Here is a 27,759-nt window from a genome sequence, read left to right on the forward strand (position 1 = left end):
TTATTTTAAATAACCTATCCTGGAGTTGCATAGCAACAGAATATCTCAATGTGCTGTTAATTTGTATTCAGTCAGTGGTTTAAGAATACAGTGTAGATGTTATTTGGAAATGTGAAAATATCAGCTCCCTCATAATATCTGATATATGTATTCCATGTGGATCTTCTGGCTCATTGCATTGGCATTAAGTTCTTTTGGCATTACTGTAGTGATGGACACCCACTCATGATGTAGCATTTTCCATGCTGTGTACACAGGAACAGAAGATCTGCCAGCGCTATGACCAGTTGATGGAAGCGTGGGAGAAGAAGGTGGAGCGAATGGAGAACAACCCCAGACGCAAAGCCAAGGAGAGCAGGACACGGGAGTACTATGAAAGGCAGTTCCCTGAGATCCGCAAGCAAAGAGAGCAACAGGAGCGCTTCCAGAGGTAATGGTCTCTACCAGTGACTGTTTATCAAAAGGGGATCACATAGAAAAGCAAAAATGTGTGTGATTTGGTTAAAGAGGTAGTTTACTTTCTGAGGGAAGGTCTAAAGTCTTAGCGTGCCATAGTGCATATTAATTTACACTTGAAAGGTTGGACTGCTACTAATGATTAGTATTTATTTTGATGATTTGATGATTATGTTCTACATAAAATGGTGGGAAATGCTCATCGCCATTTCTGTGAGCCCAAATTCATTCAATATTGAAAATGCCCAATTTTATTTACCAACCGTAACACAAATCTAGCTTGTTGATTTGCGTGTCACATTATGTTAAATGACTTGTCCACTTTCTAGTTTGCCAAGATACACCGATCATCCATAACATTATGACCTGACAGGTGAAGTGAATAACACTGATTATCTGGTTATCCTGGCACCTGTCAGTCGGTAGGATATATTAGGCAGCAAGTGAATATTTTGTCCTCAAAATTGATGTATTAGAAGCAGGAAAAATGGGCAGCGTGAGGATTGGAGCGACTTTGACAAGAGCCACATTGTGATGGCTAGACGACTGGATCAGAGCTTCTCCAAAACTGCAGCTCTTGTGGGGTGTTCCCGGTCTGCAGTGGTCAGTACCTATCATCAAGAGTAGTCCAAGGAAGGAAAATTGGTGAACCGGTCATGGGGGGCCAAGGCTCATTGATGCGCTTGGGGAGCGAAGGCTTCCCTGTGTGGTCCGATCAAACAGACGAACTTCTGTAGCTCAAACTGCTGAAACAGTTAATGCTGGTTCTGATAGAAAGGTGTAAGAACACACAGTGCATCAGAATTACCTACCCCACCTTTATTGTTGCATTTAAATTTCCCACCACTGTTTCTGTTTTACACTGGTAACAGAGTAGATTTTTCTCTCTGGGAGTAGAAATGGAAAAATGGAAGCCTAAGGTAGTATATGATCTTGTATTTCATTCAGCAGTGGCCTTCTTTGCTTGCACTAGATTGGTCACATCACTTCAAATTGCAAAGCACAGGACTAAAGTAAACACATTTAGTTTAAAACAGTGAAGGATCTGCTGTATGTGAGGAGGTGATCAAAGATTGAGAGACTAGAGTGAAACCATATTCACTCTAGTAATCTTTTGCTGCATTAATAATGTTGACAAGAACTGTAGCTGCACCCAGACATTAAAAATATCTCCTCCATTTTAAAGATATCTGTCTGTATCACCTAACTGGAGGACACTAGGTGGTGTGTGGTGGCCTACTTTGGGCAGAGACACACAATGTCTGAGTGCCTCTGGTAAGGGTGGGAGACAGGGTGAGGGTCCAGCGTCTGGTTGTTCTTGGAACTGAAGCTTCATGCTTTCATTAAAATCTCCAAGTAAGACTTCGTATGTCAACACTGTTTATGCAGACTGCTAGACTGTGAAGGAAGAAACAAGTAATAACTGGCCAGAGACACTATTTTATAATAATGGCTACATTGATTATGTTTGTTAACAGAGCTTTGAAAAAAATAAAAAATGAAATCCTGTCACTAATATTGACTCCAGTTTTGGTTGGGAAAAAAAACAATTGTGAATAAGAAAGTTTAGGAATTTGATTTTTTTCTGAAAAGAATGCAACCTAACGTACTCTCTTTACACGGGAGACAAGTTTACAGAGACATTTGAAAATAAATGTGTAACATTTGTAACACCATGTCTGTTTATTTCTACAGGGTTGGACAAAGAGGGACGGGCCTGTCTGCAACAATTGCAAGAAGCGAGCATGAGATTTCTGAAATCATAGATGGCCTTTCTGAGCAGGAGGTGGGTACTATTTGAATGCATTTTAAATATATTACAGTGTAGGTGTTGAAACTACATAGCTAGGTGACAACAGTCCAAATATATGTGTTTGGTTTTTTTTTAAGAGGAAGAGATCTGTCGCATTTTACCAAACTACAACGTCCTACATATAATTTACATAAGACACAAAGGCAAGGAGCAGAAAGAAGGTTTATTAAACAAGGGAGACTGTTCTGTAATTAAATAACTGTGACCACTTACCCTGTCTTTCCACAGAACAATGAGAAACAGATGAGACAGCTGTCAGTCATCCCTCCCATGATGTACGACTCTGAGCAGAGGCGAGTGAAGTTTATCAACATGAACGGCCTAATGGATGACCCAATGAAGGTGTACAAAGCCCGGCAGTTCATGAATGTTTGGACCGAACATGAAAAGGAGATCTTTAAGGAGAAGTGAGTTTTTGTTTTGTTGTTGTCACAAGATGTCTGGGTCACCGTGTGTCCCTGTAAGTCCGTCATGCAGATGTGATTTATAGTCCTTAATGCCACCTTGGACTTGATATATTCTTGGTTTTTGCACATGAATAATGACTGGCATCTCTTTCCAGGTTTGTCCAACACCCCAAGAACTTTGGCCTGATTGCCTCTTATCTAGAGAGAAAGGTAAACTACTACTTGTATTTTATAAATTAATAATAAATAACTGGACAGTCAGACAGCAACGTCAGAAACACAAGAGACTATTCTGATTCAAGACCATAAAGCGCTATGAGATCAGTTTTCATTGTAAAACATAAACTTTAAATTACAATGTTGTAATTGAGTCCTACAGGATGTAATGCAGTGATTATTTAAGCATTTGTTTTAAGACCCTTTACAACAATGAATCCTGGTCTTTTGTGTACAAGATAGAGAAGTGTTGTTTTGTTGAACAGAAATATTAAAAACTCTGCATTTTGTGGGATCACATAATCTTTCATCCATTGTACATACATATCCACTCCAACTTTTGCATTTTATATTGTCATGTGTACATAATAACGTGTCATTTCTTGTTTCAGTGTGTTGCTGACTGTGTCCTTTACTACTACTTGACCAAAAAGAACCACAACTACAAGACGCTGGTGAGGCGAAACTATGGAAGACGGAGAGGAAGGAACCAGGTAAACCTGAGACTTTATTAAGTATCTGTTTGTTCCCACTGTGGTTAACAAGCTGCTGATTTCTTGACTCATAAGTTCAATTTGAGTTTAAATTAAGAAGAGCAGTGCTTCACCTGTGTGTCTAACTCTGTCAGGTGGCTGTAAGGCGTGATTGTTTCACATGCTGAGTTGGCAGCATTGGGTTTGTCTGACTCGTTTGCCTCGCCAGTGCTTCATGCTTAATGTCTCCTCGTCAGATTGACGGCTCATTTTGTGTGTGGAAGATATATAGCGTGTCTACAACATATATCACACTGTATGTCGCACATGTGCCACACCTCTCTCTGGTATAAGGTGCCATGTATTTGGCCCCTACATTGCTGGTGCTATTAATGGGTCAGAGCAAAACAGGAAGTAGAGTGGGCGCTCCCCACTTTTTCTTTAATCCTGAGAAAGCAACCCTTGGATTATTGTGATATGACTTGTTTGCAGCGTTATCTCTAAAATATACAATATGTATACTTTATCAAATACAGTCAAATAAAGATTAAATAGAGTATGTAATTATACAAATTTGCACACATTCTGGAAAATATGTTTGTTATATGGTAAAACTAAAAACGTCTCATGAAAGTCTCAAGTCTCAAGCCCGATGAAAGTTGAACCAAGTCTGCCAATGTACAGCTGAGCCTGATGACCTGCAGAAGCCACACTTTTTATAGAGGATAAACTAGCAGCAAATTAAGAAACACCATTGCCCGCTAGCATTTATCAAATGTAATAAATAGTTCTATTTAATTCTCACTTTTGTCAGGTGCAAAGTCACAGAACGCAGCCTTGGAAGTGGCTTGCCAGCAAGTAAGACATAGACAGACTAAAAGATGCACTGCCCGGCTTTTAGCAAGACAGACAGACCGGATTGCTGTTCTCGCTGTTCACTCATGGTCTTTTTTTCTCTCTTTTCGTGACTAGAAGAATAGTTTCGCTGCATCCTCTCATTGAAGTTGTAACATTGTGGGGCCCTATGCAACTTGTGTAGTGAGCTTATAGGGCTGCTTGGCTCTGCATGTCGTACATTAATAATGATACAATTGTGGTGTGCACTGTAACAGTAGTTAATGATCTAACAATGTTGTATCGTCAAAATGCCTGCCTGCGTGCGTGCGTGCGTGCGTGCGTGTGTGTGTGTGTGTTAGGGTATGGGAAAACACTATTTACTGTGTTCTGATCCTGTAGAATTAGATTACACAGAGGAGACAAAAGGTCAGGCTAGGGTAACAGTCAGAACATATGAAAACGCATACACACACTCCCAATTGGCAAATTATGTAAATGTTTGTGTGTATTGTGGCAATAGGATTTTCTTTCTTTTTAATTTTTAAATATGTAGTAGTACAACAAATGTCAAAGAAAATGGAGCATACACAAGCCCTTTCAGCACTGTCACAACACAGTTTCACAAAAATCAAAAGCCAAATGATGCAGTCACAATTCATATTTTTATAATAACTTAAAAGAAGAAATTTTGAGACGTGTATCAAGCATAGAGACAAACTGGATCTGCCTCTTTCTTTAAAGCCTTAGTGTGCAATCACTGTCAAAGCTGGAATGTCATCTTTGTAGATGCCAGAGTGAAAACTACAAAGGGACAAATGTAGGGATATGATGTTGTGCACAGATTCAGTTCAGAGCTTTATGTAATTTTTGTCGCGCACCACCAAAAAGATGCACCTTCTTGCAACCCTAGTGGCATTAAATATTAATTCTACTCATTCTGGTGGATATTTTCTCCTTAGTGTGCTTTTCACTACTTCACTGATGCCACAGTCCTTGTACAGGACATTCTGTCTCTGTGTCGAGTACATCTGCTGTGTAACACAGTGGGTTGATTGTAGACTGTTTCTGTACATAGGAGGAGTTGGAGGGTGCAAGAGTTCATGTTTACATCTTGAACACAAAGATGGTTCTTCTCACTTCAGTAAGTGACTGGTACAATTACTACATGGTTAATTCACCTCTAGTTGGCCTGTTAATTTATAGTATTCATACTATGGACCCACCAGGAGAGAGGACTTGTCCATTTCTGTGACAAAGAGAGAGAAAATGTCTTTTTGTTTTGACAGCTTGTGAGCTTATGATAGTGGATTGAGGAAATGCTATCTCTGCCTTCCTACAATATTGTTTTTAAACTTGGGGGGGATTTGAACACATGAAAACATTTTTGTTTTTGGGTTGTCACTTCAATGTTAAAGTGTGTATGGTCTCTATCATCGTCTTGATTCAGGTCAGTTGCTGAAATTGTTCCAGTGCTTTTTCAAACTATTGTGGTTGTTTAGAATTAGGAGTAATGCACATCAGGATGTAGTGGATTTCCAAGCTACTGGTGTGACTTAACAACTGCAGTTTGAGTGAGTAGAGTGAGTCATTAGAGAAGGAAGGAAGAGGACAGAGTGAGCAAAAGCAAGAGCAGTGGAATGTAGGGCGAGTGAGTGAAACTGAGTGAAAAAACCTTCAGCGAGACAGAGTCAGCGCTGGCAGCCTATCCGCTGAGTGTGTGCTGTTGTTTTTTTTTTTTTCATTTTCCATTTCCTCTTTCTTCTGTTCCTCTGAGAGAGAGAGACAGAGAAAGCCACCCCTCTCTGAAAGAGATGAGTTGGTACAGCCCAGCCATCTGACAGGCCCAAAAAACTCACTGTGCTGCTGTGAGTGCCAATCAAAGAGGAGTGCTCGGCAGGGATTACCTTGAGTGACCCTGCATAGATTAGTGCGTGCATGTGAGATGGACAATTCTTTGGGCGGCTTAAGCGGCCTGATGACACGCTTTCCCGGAATATGTGCGGCGGTGCCGTGGCCCGGCAGCCCTTCTAAGGAGCTCTGCTATGGTGCTGTCCTGCCCCTCTACTGCTACCGTTTCTACCGCCATGGAAGTACTGGAGGGTAAACTCACATTTGCAACACCATTAAGCTGTGGCTCACAGCAGAGAAAAGGGGTTTTTATGACCAGCAAATGAGCTTGCAGGTATGTCACTAGCTTTGAAACCACGGTGTGTGTGCTTTTTAGTTGATAGCACTCTCACTCAGTTTATTTCCTTGTCTTGTATCTTCTTGTTTTTGTCTGTGTCGTATTTTCTATTGCTCTGTTGCTTGGGCAGTTTGCTTCTTAGCCTACATATTTACTTGAGGCTTGTAGGCAGTCCAACTCAGCTATTTTAGGGTAGTTTTTCTAGGACATGTGCAGACATGGTTTTAATGTAACTGTCAAGCCAAGGCTCTGTGGACTGCATGTACATATGTATTTATGCTATGGCGTAGGGAATATTGCCAAGACAAAATGTAGGAATTAGTTTTTAATGTCATATTTTATAGTGCAGAGAGTGTTAGACACACTGACAGCTGTATACTGTATAACATTCCTTGAGCAAATGTACTTCGTGTGTGTGTGTGTGTGTGTGTGGGGGGGGGGATATGACCCACGTGTCATCTTAACAACTGTGTTTCTGATTTTAAATGTTCTGAGTCGGTTTGTGAACACACAGAAGAAGACAACAATCAGTTTGTACTCACAGGATACACCCCCTACTGTGTCTGCAGCCACTCCATTGGTTATTTTCAAAAGTAGAAGTTGCGCCTTGACTACATGGTCATGTCTTAGCGTCTTCTTGCTCATATTGCTTTGCTCTGGCAAAAACATCTGTATATCAAGCTAGCATCTTCACCTTTAAAAACAACTTAACGATACATCACAGTAAAAGAAAACTTTCATATTTGTTTCTTTATGCAGCTTTGCTAGTATTTTTACTAGACTGTTTCTATACATCTGGTGTACAAAAACACCTGTACTGCAAGCCATGTTTTGTTGCTTAACTTTTTAACAAAACACTTTCTTTAGAAGAGCAGAACACTCACAGAAGTATGGAGCATGCGTTAAATATCCAGAGTGGAAGATAAATAAAATATCAACATTTATCAAGAAAAATGTGAATAATGTGCAGTTGTGCAACAAGTTTAAAAATATAACATGAAGCTCAATGTAGTGATAGTCTTTTGAGTATTTAATGCAGCAAAATGTTGTAATCTATGAAGGTGCTGCTGAGATAATATTCCTGTTCTGGTTGGCAAAGTAAAGCTTGTGGAATAGAGTAGGCAGGGGTAGGTTAACATCTCTACATCTCTACAGCATCACACAGGGTGGGCAAATATGCATGAGTCTGCTCTTTATACAGCTCTGTTCTTTGCAATTGGGGGTCCATAAGGGCAAAATGTTCCTTGAGTGTCCCTTTCTTAATTGCTCGTCAGTAAAGTTTATCAGGCAGTGAAACAGATTTCATTGGTTTGTAGCACCGATCAGTTTTCCCCTGCAGAGCTCTCAGTAACCAGGGTAACTGTGGCTAATGCTTGATATTTCTTACCTTTTTTTTTTTTAAATCTTTTTTCTTTTTTCAGTAATGTTTCACAGTAAATTGTTGTAGCATGATCCATTGGTCATTAATGTTACCGTCAGAATTTTATCCAAAATTACTGCCAGCTCTATATCATGGGATAAAATGCTGCTGTTCAGTGTGTGCATTTACATTTATTTCCTATTCTTTTCTTTTTTCCTCCTTTTTTTTTTTGTTGATATAATTCCATTAGTGGAATGTATTTGATTGTAATTGTGTCAGTGGATGATGGAAATAATGATAATGAATTGCAATGATAGAAGTGATGCATAGAAACAATTTAGTACATTTTTCATTTCCTATTCCTGTAGTGAAATAGCTTGAAGCAAGAGTGAGAGATTCCTCTGGTGGCCTAAGTTCTGTGGTAGGAAAGGGAAGATTGACTTGTGGCTCTGTCATTTCCTAAATCAAACAGCACTTGTGAATCAGCAAAAGAGGGGAGAAATTAAAACTCTCAAAATATTCAAGCTAGGTCAGGAAAGAGCTTCATTTAAAAACACTGAAGAACCACAGAACCACAGGGCCTCATTGACTTTTGGAGAACATCTGTGTAGAGGCTCTTTACGCAGTGTGGGAGAAGAGGCAGGAATGCCACGGCTCTCTGACCACCTCCAAAGCAAACACGAGCACTCCCTGACCCAACCAGAACACCATCTCACTGAAGGATGTGTATGGGGAGAAGAACTCTAAAACAGACTGGTCTCCTCTGCAAAAAGGGTCTCTGAATTGTGCCAAAAACATGCTTTGCAGACTACTGCAGGAAGGAAATGAGTCAAGAGTTTAAGCCCCAGTCCAAGTTTGACGTGGTCCTTTCTGCATACATCAAGCTGCAATCTGAGCTCCGAATCTGCAGGTCTTTCCTGAAAGAACTGAACATTGCAGCCACATCATCATACTGTACTGTAGACCATCATACCACTTCCAAAATATTTTTGCTGTGAATATTCCTATGCTGTTTTAGCATGCAATATTCTAACATGGGTCAACACACTTTTGAAATGTTGTAGACAGCACCATCATATCAATCTTAAATTCTGGCAAGAGGCCTGATCCCCAGCAAAATGTCAATGCAAAAGTAATTTGTAAGCAAAAGTCCTTTACAAATAAGACTAGCTAGCAGAGCTGACATCAACCATGAATCAGTTTTTACTGATTTGTCAGCAATAGATTTAAGGGACACGAAGGGAGGATGTGAACTAAACAGTAAAGGGTAAACTTGAGAATCCATCACATGACATTTTCTTTCAGATACTGTAGATTTGATCAGTCATGCATCTCCACTCGTAGAAGGCAAAATCCCCTCTGATTATTGGCTGTCTCTGGCTAGAGCAGCCACTAATTCTAATTGCATACTGCCTGTTTTTGTGGCGATGTCAAGCACTTCTGTATCAGACTTTACAGGGTGATACGGCAGCCAGACTCCTCATGTGCAGAACCATGTTGTTGTAAAATAGACAGACAGCCACAACCCTGTTTTTTTTGTTTGTTTGTTTTTTTTTAGTTGTACCCCTGTCTTCCCTCTCTTTGCCTCAGTCCATATCTTTTGCCTTTACCATTGAGTGAAGCACATTCCTTGGCCCATCTGGTACCAGCATGGGATGTTTGGCTTGGCATAGCCAGACTTGTTCCAGCACAGCGCTTTCATGGAACAGGCAGGAGGAAGCTTTCTGTGGTTACCGCGCCAGCAGTGATGATAAAGAATGCTGCTCTGTCCTCAATCACCCTTGTTGGACCTGTTTCGAAAATTCACTTTTGAATTATGTTTTCACTCAACTCTTGTAGGTAGTATCTATCTTAACCCAACCTCTCCCCTTTTTTATTTGAAACACTAAGATTCTCTTCTTTAGACATTTTTATATGTGACAGTGTGGTTTTAAAGTTCATAATGAGTGTCATGGCCAAGCCCTTTTCTCTCTTTGAGGGATTTATTGAGACAAATGAGGCATGAGAACTGGCCACACTCCAGATTTCTTCATTTTGGAATGAAAGAACAGTATCTGCAATGTGGTTTGTCTCTGTCTCTTATGTTTCTGCAGATGCTGGACAATGTGAAGATGTAATTATCAAAATATGTCATAGCCATAGGATGTCTTCTATTTGTTTTTCTTTAGTCTTTATATTTGTTACATTGTTTAGTTTGAGGAAATTGTTCTGCTTGAAAGAAGCAAGTCTAATCTGCCTTTCACCTGTTTGTCTGCTATCAAACTGAATATGTAAGCAGACTATTCAGGACCATCTTCTGTTGTACAATTTTAGATCGTCTTTTGGGCTAACAGGGTCAATGTTATACGGCTGCTATACCACCAGAAGATGTCTGTTGCTTGGTAGCATGCAAGAAAAACAGTTGCAGGAAGTGTGTAAAAATGTCTGCACGGGTGTAGTTAAGGTATAAGGCAGGTGCAACATAAGCATGTGGTATATTCTGTATCATAGTGAAGTAGTATAACACTGGTGGAAGCAACATTAGCATATGGCTGCTTTGGAAAAAACAAAAATGAATGCTTGTGGTGGTTGTTTTGAATCATGTTTTTAAATGTATTACAGGATAGGTTTTTCTGAATTAAAGGATCAATATCACTTAGTACTGAAAAGTATTCTCTGCTTTGTGTTTTTGATTTACACTTCTCAAAACCTAAATCAGTGTTGTTAATGTACACGTTGACCTTTTTCTTAACGTTTCAAAGAGGAACAACTAAATATTTCCCGCTTGTGTTTTGTCTTCAGCAAATAACACGTCCCTCACAAGAAGACAAATCAGACGAGAAAAACGAAGAGGAAAAATCCGAGAAGTCTGAGAAAAAAGAGGACGAGGAAAAGAAGGACGAGGAAGAGAAAGATGAAAAGGAGGATTCTAGGTGAGTTGTGACTAGTTACTTATCCTAGTGTCTCTCTTGTCCATTAGACCCTGCTGGCATTACATTTTATTTCAGTGCTCTCAGTTAATCATTGCTGTCAATATATGCAGTGTGACTTCTTTTAATGCTCCTATATTATAAAAGACAGACTGGTGTGTGAATGCCAAATAGTAAAAATGTCACACTTGATAGTCCAGCAACCCTGTACAGTTACGGTTGTTTATATCAACAGTATTCTTATTAGTATTCTTACCTATAAACAAGAGACATGACTGTTGCTTGTGCTATTAATGAAGCAATCCTTCCTGGACCTACCCTACTGACATTGGATAGGAATGAACACAGAAGTGAAGAATTATCAAAGCTTAGTTCCCTGTTATATGCAAATGTTTTGGATTGGGTTGTCTCATATAGTAATTAAGAACTTCAGATATGGTGCAGTGATGAGAAGATTTCACATCCCCAGGCCCCTCGGTGGAGTGATGCATGTTCGTGGTCTAAAGAAGACTTGGACACGACATAGCGGTGTCTGTTTTGGCGCACGGGTAACAGACAAAAAACCTTGCTAACTTGTTAACAAGTCTGTCCAGCTTGAGTGTAGGCAAATTCTAATATGCCTTTTATTGTGTGTTCAGTCATAGAGGAAAAGAACAGATTACAAACAGGGCCTTTTATTGCTGAGTCAAAATGGAACAGATATTTGCTGTACCAACGGTCTCAAAAGCTGTGTTTTCCCCCTCCAAAACCACAGGGACATTGGCAAGGACAAAGACAAGTGTGACGGTGGGGAGGACGAGGACGGAAAGGAGCAAAACACGCCGCGTGGCAGGAAGACTGCCAATAGCCAGGGCCGCCGTAAAGGAAGGATCACCACACGCTCCATGGCCAATGAGGCTGCATCTGTGGCGGCTGAGGAGGCACCTCCCCCTGCCACTGAGCCTGCCCTGCCAGAGCCTCCGCAGCTCCCTAAATCTGATCCAGCACAGAAGGCCATGAAGGAGCCTGCAAAACCCCACACTCCAATAGCTTCCATGGATGGCAATAAAGGTGAATTCTCTTGGGATGTTCTCTGGAGGTTGTTCAGAATTGTGTTTTTTTTTTTTTTTTACAACATAGGAACACACTTACTAACACAGAAACGAGGAAAAGGAAAGGTACAAAACATAACTACATACAATATAAAGAAAATTATGTGTGAACGTGAGTGATTCCAAAACTCATTCAAGCTGTATTATTAACAGTAATGCTTTTATATTTTTTGGCTAGGCACTCAGTCTCTCAGCAATTTATGCGACCCACATTAACAATTGCTGTCAAGTGACCACAGTGGCCATTCTCTGGCATCCCATTTAGCTTCCCAAATGTCATAGTAGGCAAAAAATATATTTTTATTTTTCCCTCATGTAAAATCAGTGGTTGGCATTGACTGGCTTGACGTAAGGGACAGCGTTTATACTGTTACCTCTTTGGTGTCATGACCTGGGGGAATTAAATAGCATGTGCTTCAGCAAGGTCTAGAGATAGACAGGATCTCTATTCTATTCTGTCTATCTCCCTCTTCAGATGTGTGGATGCATTAGCTGTTTATAGCTTGAAAGTAGACAGTTGGTTCAGCAGTTTCAGGCACTCATAGCCAAGTGTCAGTCAGATACTGTGCTGCATTGCATTCCACTCAGGAAGCTGAATAAAGTCTGTCCATCACCATGGCAATGTAGAGCTGTTGTCATGGCACGCACTTGTACTCTTTCACCCTTCTGAAGTCTGTTACTCCGACAATGGTAGCTCAGGTTTTCAGGTATCCAACTCTGTGTGTGTTAAGCTTGTTGCGTTAATCTGTATCATTAATTTACTGTTTTGTAAGCGTGCTTGGCTTCTCCGCCACCTGGTCCCTCTGCTGTCTGTTGAGCTCAGCCTCTCTCAACAGTCTGAGTTATGCAAGGTCTGCCTATAATGTGATTAACTAGCGGTCTGCAGTGTGTCCTTCCATCCTCTCAACCCATTGACCTTTCTTGCCCTGTTCTGGGTGTATCATAGTTTACATACGACTGTGTCAACTGTAATCTCCCTTAGTGACTACATCTACTAGACTATGTCTGTTTGCTTGCACTGATGTAACCCCTGCAGCTATGGTGCTTCTTAGAAGTCACTGGGCTAGGTGCTAAAGGGTAGCTATCTGTCAGTCTTGCCCAGTTGATATGATGCCAGGTAAGTTTAGGAAGCTGCTGATTCAGTGGGGGCCAACAGTGGGGGTTTGCTCTCATTTGAACCCCGTGTGTGTGTGTGTGTGTGTGTGTGTGTGTGTGTGTGTGTGTGTGTGTGTGTGTGTGTGTGTGTGTGTGTGTGTGTGTGTGTGTGTGTGTGTGTGTGTGTGTGTGTGTGTGTGTGTGTGTGTGTGTGTGTGTGTGTGTGTGTGTGTGTGTGTGTGTGTGTGTGTGTGTGTGTGTGTGTGTGTGTTCATTTTTTCTCTGTTCCTCGAGATTAACGAGCACCCTAAAGGGGGCATACACTGTCACAGGGAGAACATGTGAGTTTTGCCATGGGAAAAGGAAGCCTAGCCCAGTAGACATTTGTTTAACTAAGTGTAACAGACTGTGTGGCCAGGGGACCTTTTGATAGGAGCCGTCTAAACAGTGAGAATTGATCTCCTCATCTTCGAAGTGGGTGGGTGGTTGGGAAGGGAGGGCCAAGCCTCCTGTTAATGTCAAGGATACATCTGCTGCTATATTAGTCCAAATGTTTACACAGTCTCAGTGGGTGCCATGGAGGAGAGTGGGCTAGAGTTCACCCGGCCCCCTCCACACTAACCATGCACTTCTGTGAATTTTGTGGGGGGTGTGGAACTGTTTAGCCAAGCCGAGGCAAGAAGGAGGAGTGCGTATCTGTGTGTATATCTGTGTGTGTGTGTGTGTGTGTGTGTGTGTGTGTGTGTGTGTGTGTGTGTGTGTGTGTGTGTGTGTGTGTGTGTGTGTGTGTGTGTGTGTGTGTGTGTGTGTGTGTGTGTGTATCTCTGTGTGTGTGTGTTTGTGTGTGTGTGAGAGATTCGCAGTGTCACAGTAGAAGGGGTGGGAGGGTTTTGGGCTGGCTGTTCTATCTGTCTATTTGTCTCCATCCAAGGCCATTTCCCAAAGAGGGAGGCAGGGCTCACAACTCCTCCACTGTCTGGCGCTACATCAGCTGACCATGGCCCTCCCCTTGTGGATTAGAGTGGAGGAGGGCTTGTTCTGGGCTGTGGGGAAGGGGAAAGAGAGAGATAGGGAGGAGGGAGAATGAGAGTGTGAGAGACAGAGAGAGAGAGCTAGAACGAGAGTGTAAGTGAGGGAGCAGGTCTCGGCAGCCCCTGAATGTAAACAGATTATTAGATTAGTGGCCATGAGAAGGAGACGACTGAAGAGAGGACTGTCACTCTGTCTGTCTCCCTCCCTCCGTCTCTCTCTCTCTCTCTCTCTCTCTCTTTTTCTTTCTGTCAGTGCTGATGGGGCTGTGTCTTATTTCTTTGTGATTTAGCTGGTGCTGGTGAAACCGGAGAAACTTCTCGCTGGACCGAGGAGGAGATGGAGGTCGCCAAAAAAGGTAACGTTTCATTTATTTTCTTTCTTGCTTTATCTCTCTGTCCTTCCGCTCTTTCTCTGTGTTGCTGTGGCTGCTCTGCTTTTTATGATCTTTCTTTGCTGCCCCCCCCATTCCCTGTCTTCCTCTTTTCCTCCTCTGATTATCTGATGTTGCCTCGCCCTGCCCGTTTCTTACATGCACACAGGAATGATCGTGCACATGCATTCACACAAATAGAAACTTGTGCTGGAGCTTTACTGGAAGGTGTCAGAGACCCATTAAGGGTTTCAGGAATTTTTTTCTCTTTTAGCTGGACTGCTCTGCTGGCTTCTCAGAAGTGATCTATTAAGGCCATCCATGAAACAATAGAGTGTGACAGTTGCGACTTCCTCTAAAGATCACGATCTATAATTCATATTTAAAATCTTCAGATATAAAAAAAAATGAAACATTCTAAATGTACTTTAAGTTACTTTGGTCTAAATTCTTCATAATGTCTGTTGCATATTGTGCCTGGTGTCAGACTGCACCGCCGCAGTCATTAGTCAGGTCATATGCCATTCAAGTGTGCCCCCTCTCCCCCTTTTTGTTCGGCTTTGGTGCTATAGGTTCTTGCGTAGGCTTCTCTGAATGCCAAGACCCGTAGACTGGGGGAAGTAAAAAATAAAGGGATTAATCTGGATTAATAAAGACTCCCTTGGCTGGGAATTTGAGATTTGGTTCCCTGTTAACAAAAATACATGACTGTTATGATCTCCTCAGGCATTCAGACCTGTATGCTAGATATGTCTGTGGATTAGTGTACCTAAAGGAGACTAGTCATATGACAAAGCAGGTTCAGAAATCATCTTTGTGCTATGCCACCACACATGGCTGGTCATGCGAGCACATTTAACACAGTTGCCCTCTGAGTGATTGTTGTAACCTGTTGATATGCATAAGGCTCGCTGGTAATACCCAGCTGGCACATCCAACGCCTTGTAGTCAAATCAGAACTTTTCATGGTGGGAAGACAAACTCTATGAAGAGAAATAGAAAAGACTTGTTCTTTGTTTTAGTCAGTGTAATTTCACACCTGCAGTCTAACTGAACTGTTATGAATCAGTAGTTTTTAATTAACAAATCTACTTTAACAAAGTCAGAAAACATCCTTTATCTCTTACAAGCAGATGTGTGATAAATTAAGATCTTGTCATATCGAGCTCAACTGTTATGGTCTAATCTGGGTATTTTGTTATTTCCCTGGTTTGTCTGCATGCGGGCACTGAGGTTCGCGATATTAAGGCTTCAGAAAAAGACACTTTCTCAAGGTTAATTATTTTGACAAAATACCTGTAACACCTTTCACTATACACAGATACACACTAAGTACAAAGCCTTGGGAGTTTGGAAATCGGTTAGGAATATGCTTAAATTATAATATACTCTTAAATAGGGTTAGGGTTAGATATAACCTGATGTTTGATCTACACAATCATTCATGTCAACAAAAAATATTTTAATAATTTAAATGAAACAATCCTGACGTTTCCTGGCACAAAACACGGAGCGGACTGCAGCAAACTGGACCCGACCAGTTAGATTGACTGACTGGCCCACTCCGCATCATCATCATCCCGAAAGTAGCTAGCTAATTGTGACGTGAATGGACTGTGGGACTAATTTACTTAACCAAACACAAGTGTGTGTTTGATTCCAAGCTGGAGAGACGCTGAGTTTTAGAAACAAAAGGCAGTCATATGCCATGCCACTCACATCACACTATTGTACCTTCTCGTCAGCTATTAGAGAACAGGTGGATTTAATCACAACTGGCTGAATAATGAAGAAAAAAAAAAAAAGGGGAAAAAAAGGCAGAGGCAATAGAAAGGAAGGCACAACCTGCAGAAAGGAGATCCACCTGCATACGACTGTTATATGAAAACATGTAAACTGTTAATGCTTTGACAACATGATTCAAAAACAGGAAAGTCCTTTTCTTGTGTTCCTTTTTATAACTAGATAAGTCCCCTAGGATCTGTTACTCTGGAAATTAGCAAACATACAATCAAAGTTAAGAAAGATTTTGTTAACTATTTTTGACAATGGCATTCATAGTAACAATTAAGATGTGATGATAAAGATTTTGAGAGATATTTCTACCTTGAAAAGTGCTTGAATTTTTCTCTTAAAAAGCTGTACGAACCCAGTAGGGCTGTCCCGTATAGCATTTGTTTGGCTCCAGTAGTATGCAATATTTGAAGCTTCAGTGCTAAACTACGTTATGAAACATTTGCAAGCACCCTTTAACAGTGTAGGTTCATTCGAGGGTCCTGCTGACAGGGATTGTTTTATGTATATGTCTGCTAAATGAAGCTGCCGTAGTGGTCAAAACATAGGATATCTGATGTAACTTGTGTATAAGCCTTTTAAGTATGTGCTGTCTGTAGGTGTCTATGTAAAAAAAGACCTTCCTGTGTAACATTTGTTGATTAAAGTTTAAGTTACTCTAAACTCTAAAGATATGACTCACTGTGCACAGTCCCCTCGCCTCATTCCCCCATTTAACTGGAGCAGTAATAGGGCTTTGTGTTTAGCTCTGTGGTGATTTGTCAAGCTGCCAGTATCCCTCATCTCAGCAGGGCTGGGAGGGAGGGGAGGTCACAGGGGTCACAGGATTTAGAGAAGAGACACTCTAATGTCAAAGGTAAATGGCAGTCTTCCAGTTCACTGCAGCTTGGCAGAGTAGTTTCAAAGTTTAGTGAGACCGTCAAAGCTGATTGTGTGCTCAGCTCAGTGTTAATCAGGATGGGGAAGACCAACAGCAAACCACAGCAACGAGGAGCCCGAGAGCATGGTGTAATTTTGCAGTAATACCAAAAGTTCGGCTTCAATGATATTAAGAACTGCAGCAGCTTTTCATTCTAAAGAGAGTCCATAAATAATTAATTGAGATAATCTTCTCGAATCAAAGTTATGGCACTGATACAGCATGAAGCAATCGTTGGAAATATGCGAAGTATAAGATGTCAGACTATGTCCATATCATATCAGGCTTTGATGGCTTGGCTGCACAACTTTGCCATTCCTTTACATTGCATTAGATTATTGTTGTTAGTCTGATTAGCATAAACTTATATTATCATACATGACAAGTGATTTCAACCATATTTATTTGTATTGTATCAAGTGTTTAAACGCTGCAAATGTTTTAATGCTGAATTGTCTGTCTTTGTCTTGCGCTAGGGCTTGTTGAGCATGGGCGAAACTGGACAGCCATTGCCAAAATGGTGGGCACCAAAAGCGAGGCACAGTGCAAGAACTTTTATTTCAATTACAAGAGACGTCACAACCTGGACAACCTGCTCCAGCAGCATAAGCAGGTAAGCTATTTGCGATCTGTGTTCTGTTGTAACGTGTAAGTCAGTGAACTGTTGTAACTGCGCTGAATTAATACAAAATGGTTCTTTGTGTCTTTCCGTTTCCCAGGACACACGGCGGGCTCGTGCTGATAGGTCTCAAGGTGAAGGTCTAGCCACAGCATCACCCGATGATGATGACGAGGACAACGCAGATGACAGTGAAGGTCAGAGAGATGGATGATAGGAAGCACGTGCTCATCGTTAAAAACACAGACACACACGGCTAAACACGTTTGTTCTTCCTGTTTATCTGAGGTCAGGGCAAGTCCTTGGGCAACCTGTGTGAAGGATGCACAACAGACTGATAGGTTTATGTATCCAATGTTTGTCCATGCCTGGAGCTTCATGCCCAATATATTACCATGTGTTAAGTAAGGAGTCTATGGAGAGAGAGAATTCTGTGATAAGTACAGTGCAAAGCCCGGAAGTCTGATCCATGGCAATGTGCTAGTTCTCTACTGACTGTAGTTTTAATGAGACAGGGAAAACTAGGATCAGAAGGAAAAAAAGCAAGGGGAGAGAGGTGGAGATAAAAGATACGAACTAATTCTGACTACATGGGCGCCTGTTGCATAACAGTTCTTGGCTTTGAAGACTCAACAAAGCCTGCTCTTTGAACACAAAGTGCTGGTCCACTTGTTTGATCCAGCAAGTCTGCCTGTCTACCTCCTCTCCAGAGGTCGTTATCTTTTCTGGCATTACAGCCCCCAAAAAAAAGATGCTGTGCTACATATAGAATTAGATTATTATGAATGTTATCTTAATTAGCACCAAATAGTGCTTGTTTTTAAAATTTTAAACATTTAGGTTTTTTTTTTTTCAAACATCGAAGTCATTCAATATGTTTTTTTTAGTTGGAAAATTGTCATGCTCAGCAGACTTATATATAATTAAAACAGCCTCTAGTTCACAAGATAGCAGTGGCGACAGCGGGACGTCACAAGATTTTCCCTCATGTTTATTTGACTTTGTCTTCGTCCCATGGAAACCCAAACTGCTCTTTTGAGGCCTTGGTGATCTGCAGTATGTGGACCTCGCAAATACACATCAGAGAAGGCATTAGCACAGCTCTATTGAAGTGTACTTACAAGATTGAAGTGTTTTTCATTTGAATGTTTAGTGAAGTTTATTCTCTGGTTTTGGTTTGATACATATAATGCATCTGCAAATTGTTTTTGCATAGGCATACCATCTGGACTACCATCACCATGGCAACAGCTACAGCGGTAGACAATATTCAAACCAGCAGGGGAAGAAAGAATTTTTAAAATATGTTTTTCCTCTCTTGAGGATCTTAAGATATAATTTTTTAGATATGAATTATAGATTTGATCACTTAATTACATGCTGTTCTGTGTCTTGTTTGAAATATACGTACACAGTTGGTATTTAAGATACTTGGAGTCAAGTGTGAAAGGAACAGATTAGATTAGTGTGTGTTTTGAAAAGCTGATTTCTTGTATCTTTAAGGCCTTGGACATAGGATAAGTTTAATTTTAATGGTATAAAGCAAGATCATAATAAACAAAACCTGGTCATAGATTAGATACAGTAAGAACTGGCAATTACGTGTCAAAGCCCAATCTGACTGGTCACATTCCAGATGGGTAGGAAAGAAATGTGTGAGGCATAATGTGGAGGTAACCTTTTTTTTGGATTGTACATGTTTCTAGTTTTTGCGGTTTCTTGGATTATTCATTGATTTACTCACTTGTTTCATATTCATGATATACTCAGTCTTCCAAGTAAAGCTTTTTTACATGATAAATCACCCTAGTAGGGAGATTTATGTTGCGACAGGGCTACATTTATTTATTTATTTATTTACTGATCTACTACCTTTATTCTTAAATGGAATAAAAATTGGCTTTAAAAGTCTGAGTTTTGTGCATTGTTTCACTTTTACCAAGTCACTAATTCTAATTAATACTGGTACTTCTCATGTTTCCTCAGGCGGCGACAACAGCTCCGATACAGAGAGTGCCCCCTCCCCCTCTCAGGCTGACCCAAAGTCTGGCGACTCCAAGAGGGCAGACAGTGCTGCAGGAGATGCTCAGTGCTCTGACCAGGACAAAGGTCAGGCCAGCAATGGAAAGGCCCTGGAGCCCTCATATGGGGAACTCTGTGTCAAGGAAGAGAAAAGCCCAGAGAGTGAGAGTGGATCTCAGGAGGCAAGGGTGGGTGCCTATGCAGGCCCTGTGCATCCCAAAACAGAACCTCCGGATATGGACATGAAGACAGGAGAGGTTCAAGTCAAGATGGAGCCGGAGATCAAGGAGAGAGGAGAAAAGGGAGATCATGGCGGCAGGGAGCTCCACTCAGATAATGACTCCAGCGCCACCTGCAGTGCTGATGAGGATGGGGAAGCGGAGCCTGAAAGGAGGTCTGTTTTCATAATTGTGTTCTCAGTTGTGCTTTACAAAAACAGAACATGTTCATGGTTTTGAGTGTAACATGCATTTTGCGTTGTGCCTCTGCAGAATATTCTCCATGGAAAAGCCTTCATTGCTCAGCCCTCCAGGCTCTGTGCTGGTGTCTTCACCCAAGCAAACCCAACTCAACATCCAGCAGCTGCACCAGCGAGCAGCTGCCATCCCACCCATGGTTAGTCACAGTTTCAGGTTGATCCATTTAGATTTGCATGGAGGTAGAGGTTGAAAACATACCCACACATTCCTCACAGCAGTCATTTTAATAGTGGTGGAAAGAGTACTGAAAATCTGTACTCCAGTAGAAGTACTGTCACATTATATTCAATCGTGAAGGGAGATCCACATTTCGCTGATAAATGATACAAGGTATGAATGGGTCAAACTGTTTGTTTTCTAAACAGATAAAGCAGGAATTTTGTCTGTTAAGAGCATACTAAAAATGTTTTTGAACTTGGGTAGAACACTTAGTTTATATGCACTACAAACACAACAACAGCCAGGCAAGAGACTAATGTCTCCATTTGGTTTCCATTTCCAAAATTTCAGTCCCTAAATTAGTAGAAATTAAAGGCTTAAAGAATACTATAATAATATACAAATTACTTAATTACAGTAATGTGAGTAGTTGTAATTAGTTACTTCCACCCCTGATTATGAGCAGTGTGATAAGATCAGAAACTACAGGTGTTTATACTGTCAGTCATTTAATTTCTATGTACACAACAGTTCCATTCCAGTGTGCTCTGCTGACAATGTCAACTGTTTTGTGATCTGTAAATATGAATCATTCATCTACCAAGGTCTTGATTTAAGTGCAAGATTTATAGAGTCTTACTTTTATGTTCACCAAATGTCTTATAACCTGTCAAAGCAAACGTTATTTGCATTTTTATTTGAAATTTGTTTGTCAAATATCTCACTTAGTTTATATCTGGCATTCCAACTCATCTGGACCTTTCCCCCCCTTAACTTATCTAGGTGCCTGGTCCTTTTGGCCCCGGTGGTGTGCCCATCAGTGGCTTTGCCATGTTGCAACACCAGATCAAAGCAGCACATGAGTCTGCGCACCAAGAGGAGAAGCAGAGGCAGGATCAGGGAGACCTGGACCGTAGACCCCCCTTCAACACCCGCAGCCCCACCATACTAGACAGAGATGGTAAGAGAACAAAAACTACCCTCATTCTGTCCTCATCTGTCCTTCTTCCTGTTCATCGCTCTGTCAGCCTTGTTCCCTGTCGCTGCTAGCAGTGGACTATTTATAGCTGATGCATTTTTTAGGCCCTGTTCATTTTTGTACAGTTTCAAAAAAGCAATTTGAGGGTGATCTGGACTGTCGTAATGTGGTTCAGCCTGAGTCAAGACAAAAAAAGTTAGCTGACCCTGTTTTACATTTGATGCAAAGTCGGAGCTGAAGTCTGTGTTGATGTTCCTCTTGAAATGCCTTTTGAATGAAGGAGGGCACTGTGGTTGTTGTATGACTGGAGCGTGTCAGAGTAGGACACTTGCTGCTTCTGGGCAGTCAGACATAGTTCAACCACTTAGCTTCAGAGGGGAGAGCAGCAAAGTCACTAGGCAGACTGCATTACGGCTTGGTTTTTGCAAAGCTTTTAGCACCTTTTAGTCGGAGTGCTGTGAAGAGTAGAGCAGCTGTCAGTAAGCTGCTGAGCTTTGACACCAAGATATTCATTACATGGGTTTCAGTGGCTGTGTGTCAGGCTGGCGGTGTTAGTTGTACAGGCCCGTTCATTCTAGGTCAGCTCAATGCTCACTGGCATTGAGTTCTTGTTTTAATAGTGGTTGTCTTCCCTTTGTCCTTATGCCTGTGTACTGCAGGTAAGCCCTTATCCTACTTGCCCTATGACATGAAGCTGGCTCTGGACCAGGAGGCCCACTCTGGTCGGCCAGGCTCTCCCTACAGACTCTCCCCCAGGGAGCTGAGCAGGGCCTCACCCCAGCCTGACCCCAGCGCCCCCAATGTCTCCCGCTACAGTGTGCCACCAGGTAAAAGCACACATCTTCACCTCCTGCTCCCCTCGCTTCTTGCCTCCTCCCTTTCCTTGCTGATACAAAGTAGCCTTGCCTGACTCTTACTGAGTCTTTTGTGTTTGACAATGGAGGCGCTTTTGTTATAGTGTTATGAAGTTTGGATTGAAATGCTCTATAGTTTATTGTTATTATAGTTATAAATTGACATGTTTTGATATCTATATTTTATTCTCCTACAGACTGTTATCTGCATATACAATTGCTTGATTTATTTAAAGTTAAAGTTGGAGCAGAGGAGGACTGATATGTGACTTTTAATCCTGTTGTAAGTCTTGGTTTGGCAGTGTTTTAGAGTGTGTGTGCATTAGATAAGTCAGATTGAATTTCCTCTTGTCCCAGGGTATATGTAACCACATTGGAGGTGTACCTTGTACTGGATGGGTCAATATTTAGCTTTTCTCAAGGAATATTAAATCCGTAAAAACAGTAAAGTTATAAATGCTGCAAATGTGCTGTTTTCTTTGTAATCCTCTTTTTTAAAGGCTAAGTTGAAGAGCCAAGCTTATTGTGTATTGTAGGTGTTGTTGTTTTTATGAATAACACTTGTATAATGGGTAGCATTACAGATATGTGGTCTTTAGGCCACGCAGACCTCGAATCCCAGCACGAGGGAAATGCACTGTGCGCTTGTACACGTGTACCAGTACATAAGAGGTCAACAAGCCTGAGCTCTTTCTGGTATAATCACATACTAGAGAGTAGGTTGGTGATTTTATAACAGAAAACATCAGCACACTCTGACCCCTAATCTTGGCCTGTGTACTACATTCTTGACTCAAAAAGAGGCTAAGGTGGTATTTGAATCACTACCAGTCAGTAGTTGCCATCATCGCCATTTTATTTTGTTTTTGCATAGACTAACATTACCAAGATTATTGTATGTGAAAAATGTATTTGTTTTTCAAGAGTTTACAATGTCATTCACATTTCCATCACTAATAAGTCAGCCAATCACTTACAGTAAGTTATTTCCTTCAGATCTCCCCTGTGACATTTTTCAGTTTATTATGTCAAGGCAGGATGAGCCCGATATTTTGTGTATATTTTGGGTTAAATTTGATGCTATTTTTTATGGCACGTTGACATAAATGGAGAGGAACTCCTATGACCCTAAATATTTCACAGCTGTGTGATAAGAACTCACAGTTAACACAGTATGAATATACATGTTGCAGTGACAATGACACAGTAATGTTGTAATAAATAGAGGAATCTTTCGAAAATAAATAATAGGAGTGGATCAAAACTATGAACACGCTTGATGTTGATCCCGCTGGCAAGTTTCTCATTATTTCATAGACCTGCATTAATTTACCATATTTACAGTGTTATTTTTTGGGGACAGCAGTAAAGGCTTGCTTCTGCCTTAGGAAGGTAAAGGGGTGCAGAGAAACCATTTCCTCCAGTAAGTCTGCTGCTGCGTTGTTGATGTAGAAATTACATTTGGACTTTTATTTAAGTTTGATACCAATAGTTTTTCAGTCAGTTTATCATTTGGGGCAAACATATCTCTCATGTCCTGACAAATTAGGTTGTTGTTCCTGATAGTGAACTCAATCATCAATGTTAATGTTTGACACACAAGTCGCCCTGCAACAAGGATTTATACATTCGTCATAGAGTGGCTGGTTTTCTTATCTGTCCCTGTATGAGCCAGCAGTATGATGACGTGCATGCCCGCTGGAGGAACTCTCACACAGCCATTTGCATTTTTGATCTTGTGGAGTGCAGAGCATGAGGCATGCTCCCTGCACAGAGGTTACTCCCAGTCATGTGTGGGTGTATCTGTGTGTTATGATCCATTTCGTCTACTCGCCTTTCCCAGGAGATGGTAAGGCAGACAGCAGGCATGGGCCAAGGTTACCTCAAGCTGAGGACAGGCAATTAAGTTGTTATCAGTGCTTACTTTGCCACTCACTGGAGTCTGTCAGAATGAAGCTGAATATTTTATCACAGTTTTTTATGGAAAATCAAGCTTAATGGAACTCTTATGTTGGGTGGACTGACGCTGTGGTGTATTAGAGGACAGGTTCTAAGTTACTTGTAATCCTTTGCTTTTTATGTAGATGATTAATGCCCAAATGTTGTTCTGGTAATCATTTATCTCCGTTATTTTGTTTTTGTTTTTTTTTATGTTCATATTCCCACCAGTCCTCCACCCTGCCCCCAACCAGCTGGTCCAGAGTATGCCAGATGGAGTCCGTGTGACGTTCAGCAGACCCAGTCGACCTCCCAACATTCCCTCTCCTCCACCACTCATTCCAACCACCAAGCCCACGGACAAGCCATCCTTTATCCAAGGCGGCTCCATCTCCCAGGTAGGACACCAGGGGGCTGATGGCAAAGGTCTACCGGTGGACCCAGTGGACCAACCCTGCTCTTACTACACCACTGACATTCACACCAGAGTGTAGACAAACCCATAAAGATACACTGTGGAGCTTTTTTACCTCCAGAAGTCCTGTTTTTCCTATGATTGGGTCACCATTTTGTGTATCTTGTTCATGTGTGTGACCAGATATAATTTCCTACCAATGGTATTCCACTGATCCACAGGTGGCGGTAACACACCTAGATATGCAGAAATGTGCCAACAAAGACAGGGAAGAAGAAGACTGCAAGCTAGCAAATATGAATGTAAACAGTTTAGGATTTAAAATACATGAAAAATTAGATTTGAAAATTTTTAATAAGGAAGTTAATCATTCAACACATTTGTTAGAGCTCAAGGATACACACAATACATTTTTTGGTGTGTAAAACAGAACGTAAATGCAACTTAGTTGATATACAACAAAACTCCACAAGGCCTACATTTTCATGTGAACCCATTTGGGTTTGATGATGATCCATTTTCCACAACAGACACAATGACACACCTTTCTGTTACTTACCTACATCAAAGGAAAACTTTATGCCATTTGTGTGTGTCAGGTTATACCATCCTAATAAAATGCATCATCTTGTAAGTTATTCTCTCCCAAGAAATTGTTTCTGGTCTTAAATAATAAAACAGTGGAGTAGTGTAACCCAGACCACAACTCTGGACCTTTTGTAGGGTTTAATCAGTTTGCTTTGTTAAAACAAATGCTTGGTCCATACCACAAGCAGTTTGGTTGATACTTTATCTTAGAAGCTCTCTCAGCACAGTAAATAGAAAATAGTGTATTTTTCATTCATTTTCATTCCTCTTCATGTTAAATGTGTCTGAGTGCTTAGTAGGGAGCATAAATGACATTTATTTTTTCAGTCTCTCAAAGTAAAATTTAAAGAGAAAACTTTTTAATGACAGCAATCAATTTCTCATCCATTTTTAACTTCCTGGGAAGAATTATTCTTTATTAAACAAAATTACATTTGTAGGGAACCAGGAAACAGTGAAATGTTATTATGTCTTTTCGTGTTTCTTTTTCTGTGTTTAGCTTGTTGACTGTCATTACATTAGCTAAGTTTTCTTGGTAGCTCAGCTCTACAGAAATGCAACGGGCTTCCTGTGTCCTTTGTGCCATAGCTTTTACAGTGTCATCCTTTGGGAACAATCAGCAGAGATGTTTATCAGATCATATACCGCGGTTTATAAACTGTAACACATAAATAATTATCAACATCACCCAGCACTTGTTTTGTTGTTGTTTTAATGAACACTTTGACCTGACCTTGAAATACAGTTTTTGTTCCTTCTTTCCCAGGGAACTCCTGGCACATACCTGCCGTCCCATGCTGTCTATGGGCCAGAGGGGACTAAAAGCACTGTGGGCTCCATATCTCTGGGTCTTCCTCGACAGCAGGATCCTAACAAGCCCGGTAGGACAACATTACTACACCATATTTTCATTGTGCAGGTCAGACAGGGAACCACTGAAATAACATCAAACATGACATAAACACAAAGTAGGCTTGTATGCAGTTTTAGACAGACTTTAGGTAGCTTCTCCACATAGTTTCATGCTGTTTGAGGGCCATAAGGTTTTATCTCTCTTCATCACAACATTCTGCTAAAGCAAGGTTTTACTGTATAATGGATTTTTTGCAAGTCCGTGTTCAAACATATTAAAAATAGATGAATCACTAATGCTACACTTAAAATCAGCTGCGTGTGTTTTTCAGTTGTTGTGATGACTATGAAGTAAATTTGGAAACATTTAAAACATTGAATAGACAGAATAACCTTTTTAATCTTTTCCTCTTTAATCTGTCACAAGTAGAGGGGTACTTCTTACCCAATCTCTTGAGAAGACATGTAACTCACAGAGGTAAACCAAATATATCATAGAGGAAGCTCATTATAGATTAATGAACACATTACCAGCTTATTTGTTTGTTGTATTAAGTTCTTAAATACTGAAAAGTTCAATATTAATAGCTCCACATAGGTCTGTGTGGATAATATAGTCCTCAGTAGTGTCCAGTCCAGTTCACTATGCTGAAAACATAACTGCTCATTTGTACTGCCACCAAATGTTGACTGAGCCACACTGCATAATATGTTACTATGTCAAATGAGAGTTTAAGACAGTTAAGTTAAATATTAACCAGAAAGGAAAGGTTTGTTTAAAACATCCTTTGGACACTGGGGACACTGTAACAACAAAATCACCTGTGTAAATATAATTTTGTGGTTTCAGAGCTTCTTCTGTTTGTATGTTTTACAATTTAGATCTTGACACTTGAACGGGTGTTACTACCAAAGTACCAATCACACATGACCTAACTCTCCTTTGTCATCTGTGTAACTCTCAAGGAGCTGCAGTTTCATCCATACAGGATGGCAGAGGAAACCCAGCAAAGGTGGGGGAGGGACTTGCTTTCAGAGGATCAATCACTCAGGTAATTAACTGATGATGTGCTTTTTTTTTTTTTTTACATGAAGGTATGGACAAATGACAGATAGGAAAGTAGACTTTTTTGGGGGCAGTTATTGAAGCGTTTATATTTAAGGTTTTATGATTTTGCTTTTTATGTTTCATTATGTCTTTCCTCTTTTTTTAAATAGGGCACACCAGCCCTGCCCCAGTCTAGCATTGCTGCTGACCTCCTGAAGGGCACAATCACAAAGCTGGCCACAGAGGACCTAAGCAGTCCAGACAAGTCCAGAGGAGAACAGCTGGCTAAAGGTCATGTCATCTATGAAGGCAAGAGTGGTCACATCCTCTCCTATGATGGTAAGTGCTTTGATTATTAATATACTAAATAATTGTTGAGTATTTCTTTCCCAAGCACACAAACTTGATGACGATTTATTTGTGTCCAAAAGCTATCAAGAACCCCAGGGAAAACACCCGCAGCCCCAGAACAGGCCATGAGCTAAAACGCACTTACGACATGATGGAGGGACCCATGGGCAGGGGTCACCCTGGCAGGGAAGGGGCTCCATTCGAAGGTATTGCTTGTATGTTAATAAGTGTACACTTTGTGTCCTGGTTTGTTTTCTCTGTATCAGGAGAGTGATAGTGCTTCTTTGTTTCTCAGGGTTGATTAGCAGAGCCTTGCCCAGAGATGGTCTACATGGAGACTCTAAGGAAAGAGCATTGATCACTGGATCCATCATGCAAGGTATTTAATTGTAAAGCTTGTCACATTTCAATAAACCACTCACTGTTACTAGTAGCATCAAATAAGGAGAAAATTATTAAATACATTTCAAATATTTTCAGGAACACCTAGAACTGCTG

At 40.9% G+C, this 27,759-nt stretch overlaps 1 protein-coding gene across 1 annotated transcript in view; it reads left to right on the plus strand.

Moving 5' to 3' along the window:
• The window catches only part of ncor1 (nuclear receptor corepressor 1), a 60,294-nt gene that overhangs the window by 18,450 nt on the left and 14,085 nt on the right, over window positions 1–27,759 (plus strand). Inside the window, exons 10-30 of the mRNA XM_051402136.1 lie at window positions 258–430; window positions 2,152–2,242; window positions 2,498–2,676; window positions 2,832–2,886; window positions 3,285–3,386; window positions 10,529–10,659; window positions 11,411–11,706; window positions 14,164–14,229; window positions 17,434–17,570; window positions 17,677–17,773; window positions 19,563–19,992; window positions 20,090–20,213; window positions 21,020–21,197; window positions 21,875–22,042; window positions 24,239–24,405; window positions 25,777–25,891; window positions 26,829–26,914; window positions 27,081–27,249; window positions 27,342–27,467; window positions 27,557–27,640; window positions 27,742–27,759. The exon at window positions 27,742–27,759 is cut by the window's right edge and continues 233 nt beyond it. Of these exons, the coding sequence (XP_051258096.1) occupies window positions 258–430; window positions 2,152–2,242; window positions 2,498–2,676; window positions 2,832–2,886; window positions 3,285–3,386; window positions 10,529–10,659; window positions 11,411–11,706; window positions 14,164–14,229; window positions 17,434–17,570; window positions 17,677–17,773; window positions 19,563–19,992; window positions 20,090–20,213; window positions 21,020–21,197; window positions 21,875–22,042; window positions 24,239–24,405; window positions 25,777–25,891; window positions 26,829–26,914; window positions 27,081–27,249; window positions 27,342–27,467; window positions 27,557–27,640; window positions 27,742–27,759 (2,992 nt within the window). The remainder of the gene's footprint in view (window positions 1–257; window positions 431–2,151; window positions 2,243–2,497; window positions 2,677–2,831; window positions 2,887–3,284; window positions 3,387–10,528; window positions 10,660–11,410; window positions 11,707–14,163; window positions 14,230–17,433; window positions 17,571–17,676; window positions 17,774–19,562; window positions 19,993–20,089; window positions 20,214–21,019; window positions 21,198–21,874; window positions 22,043–24,238; window positions 24,406–25,776; window positions 25,892–26,828; window positions 26,915–27,080; window positions 27,250–27,341; window positions 27,468–27,556; window positions 27,641–27,741) is intronic.

Source organism: Dicentrarchus labrax, unplaced genomic scaffold, assembly GCF_905237075.1.
Source record: "Dicentrarchus labrax unplaced genomic scaffold, dlabrax2021, whole genome shotgun sequence".
In the NCBI taxonomy this organism is placed as follows: Eukaryota; Metazoa; Chordata; class Actinopteri; family Moronidae; genus Dicentrarchus; species Dicentrarchus labrax.